The following is a 15992-nucleotide window of genomic DNA, read 5'->3' on the forward strand; positions in this document are numbered from 1 at the left end:
GACTTAGAAAGTGATTGAACATCCAACTTTCTTAAGACTTTGACACCTAACTCTCCCGGCTTGTCTATATGTGACTTCATCTCCAAGATGTGATCACACATAGACCTTTCTTGCCAATAGGGCTTAGGTGACCTTGAACTTGTGGGTTAGGAAAAATAATTGGAGGAGGTGGAGGAAGTGAAGTTCCAAGAGATTTGGGAAGATCATAAATGTCTGAACTAGACATCTTTTGGGAGATATTCAAGATAGTTGATTTAAATCCTTAATATAACACCCAATATGAAATACTAAGGCTAGGACCCAACAAACTATTTTATAACTTGGAAGAGGGATGCTGTAATCCATGCTATAAAATATTTGAAGGTAGGTGAATGACGATTCACCAATTTTCACCAAGATAAACGAAATGTATTATTAGGTTTTAATTAGTTTTGAAACTCCTAGATTCTTTTGAGATTCATTGAACTTTTCAATGCCATGTTTCAATCTCAATTGTGCCCTTCAGGTTTTGTGACTGGGATGTCGAGGATCACAAAACAAGGTGTGAAGTAACCATGCAAATTACTTGGTACTCTTAAATGTTTATCACTCAACCGATGTGCCGGTTAACCACACACGCTCCACCGGCCTATGATAAACTTTAAGAAACCCTTTGTCTACTTTGTTAAAACCAGTTAGTGTGCTGGTTAACCACACACGCTCCACTAACAGCTCAAACAAAGTGCAAAGTGTAATTTCATGGATTAGCACCTTATTCACATTTTCCTAAGTAACTAAGATTAGGAATTTATAAGTGTTTAGTTACTTAGTATTTATCATTATACTTATAATGAAGGGAGAATTATAGTCCTTGTCCTACCCGTTCGGCTAACGACCCTCCACCAGTCAAGAAAACGGTGGGTGAGAGTGGACACCCATTAAGCTACCATTTTATAGGCAACAACCTTATACCCCCCTTATAGACCGGCTTTGTGAATGAGGCCTACTAACGGTAAAACTGACTTGCTCTTATACATATATATAAATATTATTAACTTATAATATTATAAAGTATAAGGGTTGAATTTTAACTTTTCAAATTCTAAGGGCTTAACTTGGAATTAAAGTATTCATGGGAAAACTTTACGAATTCCAAAACTTGAGGGCAAGTTTTGAAACAATTCAAAAACTATTCAATTCCATAACTTATGAGTTTAAAGTAGTTTTAATTAAAAAACTCTTCAAGTTCCATAACTTGAGGACAAGTTATGGAAGACTTTAAACCATTAAAAGAATGTGACTTTTCCTTTATTCATAACTTATGAAATATTTATGAGTTTTATGATTCTTAAATGTGACTTTTCATGTAACTTGAGGACAAGTTACAAAAACACATTTTAGAATCAACTCTTAGATTAAAATGGATTGAAAACAACAATTTCACATAACTTTCCTATTAATCTAAGCAACTCATAAGAACAAGATAATTCAAATCAAATTTTTTCATGAAATTAGCCTAACCATTATACTAATACAAAACATGAGTCTATTGATAATTATCTTTGAAATTGGATTAGAATGAGCATTACAACGTCAAAAACAGGTTTATAGGTTCAAAAACAGCTTAGGGTAATGATTCTAGTCCAATTTCTGCCTTAAAAGTCGAAAATATGTTGTCAGGGGGTCCTACTCGTCGAGTGTATGAACCTACTCGACGAGTAGGATGAGTTTCCTCATGGACTCGGCGAGTCCAGTGCCCAGACAGCCCGAAAATCGATTTTTTCAGCATTTTTCAGCACTTTGCATCAAGTATAATTGAAAACAAGCCTAGGCTCTGATACCACTGTTGGGTTTTGAGCATTCTAACACTCCTAAGTGTACATGCAACCCTAAATACCTTGGATCTATGTTTTCTCTATTATACATGCAAATATGAATATTCCAAGGTATTACCCTATCTAACATACAATCTATGATACTTGGGTAATAAAAACAAGTTTGAAGACATACCTTTTTATGTAGCTTGATTCCTTGATGCTTAAGAGCCGAGTGCCCCAAGTGTGACACCTCAAATGGTTCACACAACATCAAATACACTTGGAATAACTTAGAGAAATATGAACCACTTCATGAAATCGGCTAGCCCTCACCATACACACATAGTTCTCTCATGGTGGCCGATTTTGACAAGAATAAGATGCTTATATAGTTTGTCACAATTAGGGTTACACCATGTAAACCCTAATTGTCATGGCCTTTCATTTCCATGATCCATGGGTACAAAAACACCATGGAGCATCCATGGAGCATCCTATGGGTTTTAACCCAACTTGATAATCCATGGAGAATTAGCCCACTATACAAGTATGGATGATTTACACAATCAACCCATATATTTAATTAGTGTCCTTTTGATCACTTAATTAATTCCAAATTAATTCTTGATCAATAATAATTAAATAATCTTATTAATATATTAGAACTTATAATATATTAGTAAACCTTAAGTGTTATTTCTCTCATTTTAGTCTATCCAAATGCATGATGTCATGCAACCCAAATGGACCATGCCAATCGGGTCAAGTACATACCAAATATAGTTATGGACTTAGACACTAATCCAACATATATAACATGGGCCCGAAATATATATGAAATGACAACTAAGGCTCATTTCACATTTAAGGTATTTACAGGCCCAAATAGCACACAAATAGTATCCAAGGTCCGTCGCACATGTTAATGGGTCAATGAGGCCCAATAAACATATAAATAGTATACAAGACCTATCACACATAAAAATGGGCCACTAAGGCCCAATAACCTAGAAAATGATCAAATTAATCTGTTTGTTAGTTTATCATTGGTTTTGGTTCAAGTATTCACTAAAATAGCATAAAAGCCCACTTTTTGTAAAAATGACGTTCTTGGCCCAATAAGCCAAAAATTTACAATTAAAGCCCAATTTTTGTAAGAATAACACTATAGTCTCCATTTTGTTCAAAACTTGTGTTGATGACTAGTTTGTGGTAAAAATAACGTTTTAAACCCATTTCTGTTAAAAATATCATTTTTGGCTTGATTTTTGTGAAAACACACATTTTTCTGGTTTTGGGCTTTTCTGACCTAGTTGTTGGAAAATTTGTAGAAAAATCATCGTAAGTCGAAATTTGGATCCGTAAATTCTGGAAGCTTGGAAATTTTGTCTACTTTGTTCACCATTTTTCTCATAATTTTTAATGGCTTCTAACAAGTGTGAAATTGCTCACGTTCACAGGCTGGTCCAAAATTATTTCAAATCTGATAGGAAGTTTTGTAAAATTCGCCAAAAATTGTAGAAAAATCGTATGAAAATGTGAGAGTAGTAATTTTAAAGGTAGAAACCTGAACTTTTTGCATGTAAAACAGTTTTGAAAATTATTATCATTTAGGTGGTCAAAACAGTTCGAGATTGGGCCAAAATTTTCCTGTGAAAGGGTGAATTTTTTAGTTAAGTTTATAGATCTTGGAACACAACACTCATTTTTACTATTTTGAGTGTATAAATCCCAGATCTACTAGTTTACATGTATTATATGTGATAACACATACTTTTCTCAAGGTTTTCATATAGATCCAAGTGATAAACTTAATATTCTTAACATATTTTTAGATTTATGAAGTAAATAACACATAACCACCAAATAAATCATGAAAAACACACATATTCATACATACACACATAGATCTACACAACACAACTTGTATTCTCCCCCAAAACAAAGTAAAAACCGAAAACAAGGGGGTATGAACTCACTTGGCTTTGAAGTTTTCGGTTTTGATGAAGAATAAGGTGAAGATCTCGGCCCTAGCAAGTCCCTTGAAGAAGTTTTCGAACTTAGAGGGTTCTAAGAAGCAAGATCACGAAATGGCATGAGTTAAGAAGGGATTTTTTTTTGAAGAGATCAAGAAGTTAAATCATAGATCTAAGCAAAAACTTACCAAAGATGGTGATATTGATGAAGAATCCTCTTGAAAGCACCCACAAAGCTCGAAAATTTAGAGGAAAATGTAGGAGTTCTTGGGAGCTTCTTTAATAGATTTTTGTATACAAGGATGAGTGTGGTGATGATTTTTGGATCTCATAGCCGAGATTTAAGGAGAATGGGAGAAGTAGGATCATTGGTCATTACATGAAGGGTTTGGCATGGAGATATGAGAGGTAATGCATAGATTACCTTCATATAATACTTAGGTGTCATGTTTAAGAGAATCCTTCATTAATCTCTTTTCTTTTCCTCATTGGGCCGATAATTGGGCTTAAGATGGATTAAATTGAATTATTTTGGCCCACTCTTGGCTTTGCTCGATTTTGGTGAAGCCCAATAAATATGTTTCGGCCCATTGGGCCCTTAAGTGTATCGCACGGCCCAATAGTATAAAGAATGGATTCTAACGTCCATTAAGGTTAATTTGAGTTGTTACAGCCCAATAAGGCCCATTAGGGTTAGAATGAATCATTCTAGGCCCAAATGGTCCAAAATGTTATAGATTTGATGAATTGGTGATTTATTGGTCCCTTAGGCCCAATAAAAAAATCCTAGGCCATATTGAACTTGATCCGGGATTTCTAGGGTTTCCAACCCTTACTTGCCCATATGAGATGTATTTGAACGAGCATAGAGTGTAGTATTCACATAGAGTACAAGCCTTACAATAGATGATGGTTTCATGAGAATAGAACTTCCTAGCAAAAATGTCAGTTATGACACTATCTTCTTTCTGCAAAGAATCTCAGCATCGTTGGCGCTAAGCCAATCCATTCCCAAAACGATATCAAAATCGTTCAACTCTATGGGCAACAGCTCTTCGTGGAATTCGTTTCCATTTAGGTCGATGACGATGTTCCTAATACGATCACTAACAGGTACGAATTTGCCACTGGCAACTTCTACAATCAGGGCATTATCAAGTTTTTCTACAGGCAATGCTAATTTCCCACCAAATTTATGCGGCACAAAGGAGTAGTTGGCTCCGAAATCAAATAGTATATTGGCAGACAATCCATTTACAAGAAAGGTACCTGAAGCGACGTCTGCTGCCTCCTTCGCAGCCTCGAGCGTCATCTGGAAGGCTCTCGCCTTCGGCTTCGGTGGAATGTTGGGTCTTCCTGCCTCCTTCTTCTTTGGGCAGTCCCTCGAAATGCGCCCCTCCTCGTTACACTCATAACAGACCTTCTTAGTGAACGTGCATTCGTTGGCATAGTGCCCAGGCTTTCCACATTTGAAACAAGTGATTCCTCCGTCACATTTCCCCTGGTGCTTCTTCTTGCACTTGTCGCACCATTTTGCTTCGGCTCCTCCTCCTCTCGAACCAGACTTCGAGAATTTACTTTTCTTACTAGACCTCGAGGATCCGTCAAATTTCCTTTTCTCACCAACCTCGGCCCTTTCCAGACCCCTTTCCTTCTGCTAGGTTTCCACATTCTTAGCTGCTCAAACAACTGATTTCAGAGTGGTTGCCATCTTGACTGTTGGGCCAAAGTCGGCTGGCAGTCCATTTGTGAACCTCTCAATTTTGGAGAGTTCGGTTGGCACTAGGTATGGAAACAACTTCATCTTCTCCGTGAATGCAGTAGCGTAGTCGTCAACGCTCATCCTTCCCTTCTTCAAGTTTTGGAACTCACTGTTCAAATCAATCAGATCTATCTCTGAACAGTACTGCATCTTCAGTTGTTCCAAGAACTCTTCCCATGACATTTTCAGGGCTTCTCCTCGCCGCATTGTATCCGCCAATAGCTTCCACCAGCTCAAGACTCTAGTTTTCAGTTGCCTAACTGCGAAGACAGTCTTCTGTTTCTCGCTACAGTTGCAGCTCTCGAACACCATCTCCATTTCGGAGATCCAATCCATAATCTCAACAGGCTTTGGGCTTCCTGAGAGACTTGGTGGCTTGGCACCCAAGAAATTCTTATACATCCGTCCATCCTTGTCGTTTCCCCTCTCTGGGTCATTCCTTCGTTCTCCTTGACTCCCAACTTGACTCACATGGCGGCTATAGTTCCCTTCCTCAGATTGCTCGAGAGTCAGCTCGGGTTGCTCAACGGGCATGGTAGGTTCGTCCCTATTCAACATCTGCCTCATTTCTTCTCTTTGTTCCGCTAACATAGCCCGAATCATGGCTTGTACTCCAGCCATGGTGATTGGCTCGGGTGCAACTTCTACTACAACGAGCTCCGTTTTCGACGTTCTTTATATCCACGCGTAGGCGGGAACGTACTCTACAACTTTCGTTTAGACTCCGTCGGCTAATTTTGACTTTATTTTAAATTTATATTTTTAACAGGCCGGGACAGGATTGGTCCGTTAAAAATTCATAACTTCTTCATCCGACGTCCGTTTTCGTCTGTCTTTTTATCGTAACGCTACTATTAACGAGATCTTCGGTTCTCGTTTAGGTTGTGTTGGCTAAATACCACTCGATTTAATATTCGAACTTCGGGTTGTACACTGCTAAGTCGAAACTTCGAAAAATCATAACTTCTTCATACGAAGTCAGATTTGGGCGTTCTTTTTATGGTCGCTATCGGTTTAACGTATTCTACGACTTTCGTTTAGGTCGCTAAGGCTAAAACTTGCTCTATCATAAATTCACTATTTACGCTTCCCGGTATCGTGTCGGTTCCGTCGTGAAACTTCAACGGGTCATAACTTCTTCGTTATAACTCGGATTTCGGTGTTCTTTATATCTCCGGAATCCTTGTTTCGACCACTATCACTTTATGTAAAGATATCGGGTTTATCTCACACTTTAATTTTGACGCTTATTTTTATTCCTTATTTATTATACATTTATAAATAAATAATAAGCATATAAATTCACATAATTCATATAATACTCAAATATTTCATCTTTATTACATCAAAAAGAGTTACAATAGTTGACCTAGACTATTACATCGTCTAAAAATGCTTAGCCCCGAAACCTGGGCGTTACACTAACAAACATCTCACATGGAGCTATTATAAGTGTCGGACGTTGTTGCCCCAGGCTGTCAACACTGAAAATAAATTATGAACGGGGCAGGCGTTTCAGTAATGGCATAGCTTTTGCTATTGGACAAAACTTACCCGAGTTAAAGCACCTTGAACTCATTGGACAATTCATGTCAAATACCAGGTTGCAAGCCATTATGGACGGATGTCGGCACCTTGAACTACTCGACTTGCGTCATTGTCACTCCAAGGGAGAGGTTGGGAAAAAAATTTAGAAAAGATTAAATGTGTAAAACTGCCACGAGTCTATCGAAGGATCTCCATATATTATGGAAATATGCCATAGCATGTAGGAGATACTGAAATTAGATGATGATTACAATAACTTTTCTGACATTCAGGACTTGTAAGATATAGCTTTGAAATCATGGCACGTGGACAACATTATTATACATGAAACCTTTATTTTTATAATTTTTACTCGTAGTCTTAAACTTCTATCTCATTAATCTTATAGCTTATGCTTCAGTAACATTGTTCACAACATTCGAGACGGTGGTGCTCTATTTGCATCTGAATTAAGCTCTTAATAAAAGGTCGACTTAATATTATTAAAAGTCAAACTCCAGGGGCGGATGCAATATTTCATAGTAGGGATGTCACAGGAAAGTCAAGGGTTGCACGATAGTAGAAAAAATAAAATTTTCGAAAAAATTTTCACTGTGTCCGAGAAAAATCAGGGTTGCCGATGCCACTAGTGACCCACCCTAAAACTACCCCTGTCAAACTCCCTCTGGCAACAAAATTAATTAAGGGTTTAATTTTGTATTATGATTATAACACTGTAAGAACTTATAACAAATAATCAAGCTCGACTCTCAAAGGTTCTTTACAACGAAATATTTATAGGATATAATGATATAAAAGGCATGGTTTTGAAAGCCCAACCAGACCGTCCGATTGAACAGGTTGAACCGGAAACCTATCAAGTTACCAGTTTTTTGATGCCCAAAAGCAGTACAAAAAAAAGCCCAAACAAGCTGGTCCAACCACTTTAAAAGTCGGTTTTTGAACATATATATATTTTTTACTTTTTAAAGATTGCTAACAATACCGACAATTTGTTCTTTGTGCTTTATATGTATCCATGTAGTACATTGCTATTTTGTGTAAAGAAATTGAAGTAGGCTAGTAAAAAAGTGAAAGTATGTTGTTATAATCAGTAGGGTTGAGCAAAACCGAACCTGAATACTGTAAAACCGAAACCAAATAGAAACAGGCGGTTTGGGTTTGAGATTTTTAGAAAGCGTAATATGGTTTCGGTTTAGGTTTTAGAAAATCTAGAAACCGATAAAAACCGAACCCGAACCGATTTATACAAAATATATTTATTCTGTGAATATTTTGTAAATATATTTATTAATTACGTGACTTAGGGAGGAGGGAGTCATTCCCTCCAACCTACTGAACCTACTGCCACATCACTTTTTCTCTTTTATTTTTTTTCATCTTTCTCAACCCACAACACACGGAAACCCTATCTTTTTAACACATTCAATTAAAAAAATACAAAACAATCAAGGTAAAATCTTAATTAGCAATAGAGTTACCGCCGGTACCACTTCCGCTTCAACGGGTTGTTTAATTGGTTTTACTAACACACTTCATCATCTGTCTCTACTTTCTCTCTCTCATTTTCTCTTGTACCATGTGTTTTAAAACTTGTACCTTAGTTGTTTTGTATTTTTTTTAATTGAGTGGGTTGAGAAAAATATGATTTCCGTGTGTTGTGGGTTGGGAAAGATGAAGAAAAAGAAGAAACAAAAATTGATGTGACAGTGGGTTCAGTGGATTGGGAGGGAATGACTCCCTCCTCCCTTATAACATATAATGTAGTTTGGTTTGCTGGTCAAGGTGTTCGGCTATTATACTTGAGGTCGCATTATTAAGGTTGTGTTTGGCGCGCCACAGCTAGCTTATTTTTCGAGTTTTGTTAAGTTGTCGTGTTTGGCAAGCCAAAAAGTAGCTTATAAGCTAACTTAGAAGGTAGCTTTTTAAAAAACTACTTAGACTAGCTTTTTAGGAGTTTTTTTAAAATTTTCTAAATATACCCCTTAATTAATTAGAAAAACACATTTTTTTAAATGTCTTTTTATGTCATTTCTTATTTTTCAGCTAGTTTTACAAAACGTTATTTTTTATCAGCTAGCTTTTATTTAACAGCTAGTTTTTCAGCTATCAGGTAGCTTTTGCTAGTACCCCAAATATAGCCTAAATCTCTTTGTTGTTTTTACTTTTCCTGTATGTAGCATCCATCCCACATTGACGCTAGTACTAAAACTCAGCCTAAGTTTAACAATTATAAAGAAGAGGTAAGTCAAACTAAAACCCATAGCTTCCTTTATAGGGTAAATAGCATAAAAAACACTCCGTTTACACCAAAATTCTAATTTGACACCGTGTTTTTTTTTGTCTCAAATTTGACACTGTGTTTTCCAATTTGTTACAATTCTGACCACTTGACCGGTTAACCAGGTTACATGCTGACGTGGCATGATGACGTGTCAGTTTTGATGATGTGGCATGCTGACATGATATGCTGACGTGTCAAAATTGAATTTTTTTTCCACAAAAAACACTAAGTTTTCACTTTTTTCGATTTTGACACTAAGTTTAATTTTTTCTTTCAATTTTGACACTATGTTTTTTTGTTCCAAATCGAACATCATTTTTTCCAATTTTATTCAATTTTGACCATTTTCCATTTGAAACCGTATAAATATATTTTATATTACATTTTAAACCATATAAATATATTTTTTTTGTTTAAAAACCACATTTTTATTTAAATACAAGGTTTTTTTTTTTTTTTTTTTTTTTTTTTTTTTTTTTTTTTACATTCAAAGTATAATGTATAAATATGCATTAGTTATATTATGAGAATCAAACTAACCATAAGCTTCTAATAAGATGTGAAAATTTCAGGGGTTGCAAACTTGACATCCGAGTTTTAATCGACTACACGCCTCCAAACCTACAAACTCATTTTAAAGTTGCGTATTTAATATAAAATACGGTTTTTATATAACTAATACATATTTATACATAAAATTATGGTTTGAATGTAAAAAAAAAAAAAAAAAAAAAAAAAAAAAAACCTTGTATTTATACAAAACTATGGTTTTTAATTGAAATGGAAATGGTCAAAATTGAACAAAAATTGATAAATGATGTTCGATTTGGAACAAAAAAACATAGTGTCAAAATTGAAAGAAAAAATTAAACTTAGTGTCAAAATCGAAAAAAAATAAAAACTTAGTGTTTTTTGTGGAAAAAAAATTCAATTTTGACACGTCAGCATATCATGTCAGCATGCCACATCATCAAAACTGACACGTCATCATGCCACGTCAGCATGTAACCTGGTTAACCGGTCAAGTGGTCAGAATTGTAACAAATTGGAAAACACAGTGTCAAATTTGAGACAAAAAAAAAACACGGTGTCAAATTAGAATTTTGGTGTAAACGGAATGTTTTTTATGCTATTTACTCTCCTTTATATGATAAGACTAGGCATGCTTAATGGATATGAATAATCTAAAGAGAATCTACTCTAATAAATGAAGGTTTTTTGTCACATGTCCTCTTCTCCTTCATTTGGACACATGTCATTTTCTAAAATTTTTAAATTTTCTATTTTCCACTTGTCATTTTATTATATTTTTCATTTTATTAAATTAAAATTCCACATTTAGTATGTAAGGTAATATATATGTAAGGTATTTATTAGAAATGGTTTATATATGTAATGTATTCAATACATTAAAGTCTCAAAAATTTCTAATTTTTCTTATAAATTCAAACTTTTCAAATTGTTAAAATTTTATATTTAATTTTTTTTAAATAAACTCATGTAATACATAGTCTCACACCTAGTTTTTTTAAAAAACAAATACCAAGCAAATAATAACTAGTTTTTTTAAAAAACAAATACCAAGCAAATAATAGTGGGCAAAGATCTATCGTTTTGCGAGATGGATAATTCCCCCGAAGCAATTCGTGGCTGCAAAGACATGGGAAAACAGATTGCGTCTCACAACTTGCTCTCCAAAAAGTCAAACAAACAATCTCCCCATACTTCACGAGCTTCAATTAAAAAACCGCAAGAAAGATATCTCATATTTGATTATTCTCTAAACAGATTCATCTTTGATTCCATTCGCATCTTCACTTGCTTCCTCGAACAATCAAAACCCAATTCATAAAATCTTTCATACTAATCCCAATTATTCCATCGACTTCTCGATCATGACCATGGTGATAACTTAATACGCCATAAGATCAAGCTTTCGATCGTCAAACTTCATGGGTTTGGAGGGAAACAAACAGACGACCTTGAGCAATGATCAGAAGAACACTACAGAAAAGAAATCAAACCCTAAACTAACGTTACTACCTCTAATCGCCCTAATTTTCTACGAAGTTTCCGGGGGTCCATTTGGTGTAGAAGATTCAGTCAAATCCGGAGGCGGAGCTCTACTTTCATTACTAGGGTTCTTAATTTTCCCCATTTTCTGGAGCATCCCAGAAGCATTAATCACAGCCGAACTCGCTACAAGCTTCCCGGAAAACGGCGGTTATGTCATCTGGATATCATCGGCGTTCGGCCCTTTTTGGGGTTTCCAAGAAGGGTTTTGGAAATGGTTTAGTGGAGTTATGGATAACGCACTTTACCCTGTATTATTTCTCGATTACTTAAAGCAATCACTCCCAATCTTCGATCAATTATACGCTAGAATTCCAACCCTTTTAGCAATTACTATCTTATTAACTTATCTGAACTACAGAGGTCTTCATATCGTCGGATTTTCTGCTGTTCTTCTTGCTTCTTTCTCTCTCCTTCCATTTGCAGTCATGGGTATTCTTTCAATCCCCAAAATCCGGCCTAAAAGATGGGTAACTTTGGATTTCAAGAAGGTTCAATGGAGGGGTTACTTCAATAGCATGTTTTGGAACTTGAATTATTGGGATAAAGCAAGTACATTAGCTGGTGAAGTTGAAGATCCAAGTAGGACGTTTCCGAAAGCTCTTTATGGTGCAGTTATTGTGGTGGTTTGTTCTTATCTGATTCCACTTTTGGCGGGAACTGGGTCATTGGAATCGGATTCCAGTGAATGGAGTGATGGGTATTTTGCTGAAGTTGGGTTTTTGATTGGAGGTTCTTGGCTAAAATGGTGGATTCAAGCTGCTGCTGCTATGTCGAATTTGGGGTTGTTTGAAGCTGAAATGAGTAGTGATGCTTTTCAACTTCTTGGCATGAGTGAAATCGGAATGCTTCCTTCTATATTTGCTTCCAGGTAAAAATATTACATATTTTGGTCCTAACAATGAAACGATCGTTGCATATTTTGTATAAAAAAAAAAACATTTTGTTGTATAAGTTGGGAAAAAGTCAACTTTTTGTCCATTTTGTACCAAAAAGACATTGGATTCGATGTTGTGGGAAACGGGAGTTTTGTGGGTTATAATTGACTAGTAATATATAATTTATAAAGTTATTGTAATTATAAAGATGTGAATCACAATGTAAAAAGCTAAGACATACAAGGGTATTTTAAAAATCCATATAAGTTAGAAAAACGAATATATTATAATATTCTTTTTGGTTTTAAAATTTGTGTAATGGATTGAAAATGAATAACGTTTTACATAAAAAAAAACATCATTTTGGTGCAACAAATAGTGTAATGTGTTATATACTTAATAAGAAATGTTTTGAAAGTACAATGTTGTAATAGAAAGAAATGAAAGTAGGATTTTGTATTACACAAATATATGAAAATATGTTGCTATTTCTTTATTCTTTTGCATACGTTCATAGGTCAAAATACGGGACACCAACAATCAGCATATTATGCTCAGCAACGGGTGTCATCTTTCTATCATGGATGAGTTTTCAAGAAATCTTGGAATTTCTCAACTTTTTATACGCAATTGGAATGCTATTCGAATTCGCAGCTTTTATAAAACTAAGATTAAAGAAACCGGATCTTCATAGACCTTATAAAGTTCCTTTAAAAACATTTGGTGCAACAATGTTGTGTGTACCTCCTGCTACTTTACTTGTACTCGTGATGTGTTTGGCTTCCTTAAGAACGTTCTTGGTGACCGGTGGTGTTATTGTTCTAGGGTTTTTCTTGTACCCTTTTATCATTCATGCGAAAAATAAAAATTGGGCCCACTTTGTTTCCATTGATGATATAAAATTAAATGATTGTGATGTTGAAGATGATGAAAACGTAATGCGCCACATGGCGGATGAAGCCGGGGTCCGTTTACTATCGGATTCTTCGTCATCTTCTAGTATGGAAAAAGTATCTGAAATACAGAAGGAGGTGAAAATCTATAAATGAGGTTAAGTTCGAATGATGTGATTCATTTATTCGGTATTGATTGTGGGACATGTTAGTAGGGGGACACCTTGGGGTGCGTGTACCCTTATTCTTGTTGTATTTAAAGAAAGATTGTGATATGTTGTAAAACAATTCTTTGAACCTATTTTTGTTGTACTTAAAGAAAAGATTATATGATATGTTATAAAACTTATTTTTTTACATGATATAACTATTATTTAAATGAATAGTGTTTTTGTTAATTGTTATTGATTGTTAATAGTAAAGTGAGAATGTTGAAATAAAAGCAGGGCTAGGATGCATAATGCACTTGTCCTATATGATTGACCAATGTTGTGATACTATGAAGTTTGATCATTGATGTATGGAAACACGCTTTTTGCATATTGCGTTTTACGCCCCTTGAGTTTATTTGGCAACATAACTAACCTTTGTGTTATATTCTTTTTCTGTTTCATTTGTTTTTACAATTTTTATTATTTTCCGTTTCATGATTTTTCGTTTCATTTGTTTCTACATGAAATAACGTTATGATTTTGAAGGTTGATTTTACAAGTTCTATTAATTTGATGATAAATCTAAGAGTAAATTATATTTTTGGTTTACAAGTATAGTTGATTTTTGCAATTATTTGGTTTTCAAAAGTCCCTTTTGCAATTTAAGTTTTTATTTGATGTTTTTGTAATGTTTTTGATCTCCGTTCCAAGTAAAATAATAAACGAGTATTTCTTTTATCTGAATATATTTGATTTGTGTGATTTTGATCGATAAGTTATCGTCATATTTATTTGGAATGCAAACCAAAATGTTACAAAAATCTAAAATAAGAACCAGAATTGCAAAAGAAAAGTTTTTGCAACCAAGTTGGAAAAAAATAAAGGGCTTTTGACATAAAAGTCCTTACGTTTGTCAGGTTTTGTTGGTTTTGTCCATGTGACGATTTTTTATTCGTTAATGTCCAAGATTTGCCAAGTTTTTTTTTTCATTTTTGTCATTTCTACAAATTTTTTATGTTTTTACCCTAAGTATGTTTTTCAAATTTGTAAAAAAGCCTTAAGTTTACAAATCTTATATGGTTTTATCCTAATTATGTTTTCCAAATTTGACATGAAAGTCCTTAAGTTTGTTAAATTTGTCGGTTTTGTCTCTGGACACCAACTATTATAGGTAGCAAGGACAAAAATAAAAATAAAAACTTGGCAAATTTTGAACATTAACGAACAAAAAATCGTCACAGAGACAAAATCAACAAAATCTGACAAACTTAAGGACTTTTATGTCAAAAGCCCAAAAATAAACTACATTAGGGGACCAAAATATAATTTACTCGAATTTTAATTAATAAATTTATTTATTCCAATTATGAATTATGTTTATAATTATTTATGTTGTTATACCACAAGATCCCAATACATATAATAAAGAGAAGGTGGAAGGACACTTTGGTCATTGTACCTAGATATGGAGGTTAAAAGTGAGCTTATGAACCATAATCTTGGTTATAAATACGAGAGTTGGGGATGGATAAATCACTTTATGCATTTAGACCAAGTCACACCAAAAAGACAATATTCACACACATACAAGAGAGAACTTCGTTTTTAATGAAACCGAACCAACTTTCATGATTATTGATCAACACATCGAGGACCGAGGACCTGGGCCGACTCTATCTTTTGCCAAAATAAGCAAGGACTTAGGGTCCCCAATTCTAAAGGGCCCCAAATTTTAAACCTTATTCACTAATTGTAGTCCATAAAACTGAGAATCGATCATTTGATTGTTACGCACGTCTGACTTGACGCCACAATCAACAATCGAAGCGACGATTCAATTTCCACAAAAACTCATCTATTCTAGTTCTTATTCCTTCTTGTCAGCTTCTCCTCCTGTCCTCCAATTTCTATTCTAGTCTGAAACGCAAAAACGCAGCCAATGGCAGCAGCCAACGATGATTCGATTCAGTGATTCTCGATCAGTCAATTTCAAATCAGGGGCGGCAATGCAAGACTTCAACTGATGAACTGAAAGTCTGAAACAATATGTGTTCCCAATTCCCATTATCTGATATTCTGATTATCTTCTAGTTCTAGTTTTGAGTTTCCTGTTTTCCATTATCCATATATCTCATCATTTGTGATTGTGGATTTGTTGTAGATTAAGAATCTGATAAGTGTTATTGACTTATTTATTGATCCTAATATCGAATGATATCATTATCTATTTATTTTAGAGACTCGAGGTAGATTAAGAATCTGATAAGTTTTCATGTTTTCTATTATATTCTATTATCAAGCAACAAGTATTTCTAATCCATAATCCATTAATTTACTTCCAGTTTATTGTTTGTTCATTTGTAGTTGTCTTTGTGATTGTTATTATTAATCAGATAATCAATAATCATGTTTGAAAGGAAATGCCAAATGTCCCTAACTTTTTGATTCGTTTAGAGCTCTCAAACTGATTAAGTCGTCCCTGCTGAAGACAATGATATACTGTGATTTAAGGTTCTATTGGATTTATGATTTGTTTGATACAGAAAAATCTTTATAAGTTTTTGTTTAAATTTGAGGTTCTATTGAATATATAGCTCTTTATAAATTAATGTAACTAAAAGTTTTATGAC

General features: G+C 34.5%; 1 protein-coding gene across 1 annotated transcript; it reads left to right on the plus strand.

The window, feature by feature from the left end:
• Positions 1 to 11016: 11016 nt before the first annotated feature.
• On the plus strand, positions 11017 to 13567 carry PUT5 (Amino acid permease family protein). Its single transcript, XM_079071468.1, has 2 exons — positions 11017 to 12310; positions 12835 to 13567. Exons 1-2 carry the CDS (start codon positions 11319 to 11321, stop codon positions 13364 to 13366), a joined length of 1524 nt encoding a protein of 507 aa, XP_078927594.1. The 5' UTR covers positions 11017 to 11318; the 3' UTR covers positions 13367 to 13567.
• Positions 13568 to 15992: the final 2425 nt, after the last annotated feature.

Source organism: Lactuca virosa, chromosome 9 (genome assembly GCF_052849685.1).
Source record: "Lactuca virosa cultivar CGN04683 chromosome 9, Lactuca_virosa_CGN04683_v6, whole genome shotgun sequence".
Taxonomy (NCBI): domain Eukaryota; kingdom Viridiplantae; phylum Streptophyta; class Magnoliopsida; order Asterales; family Asteraceae; genus Lactuca; species Lactuca virosa.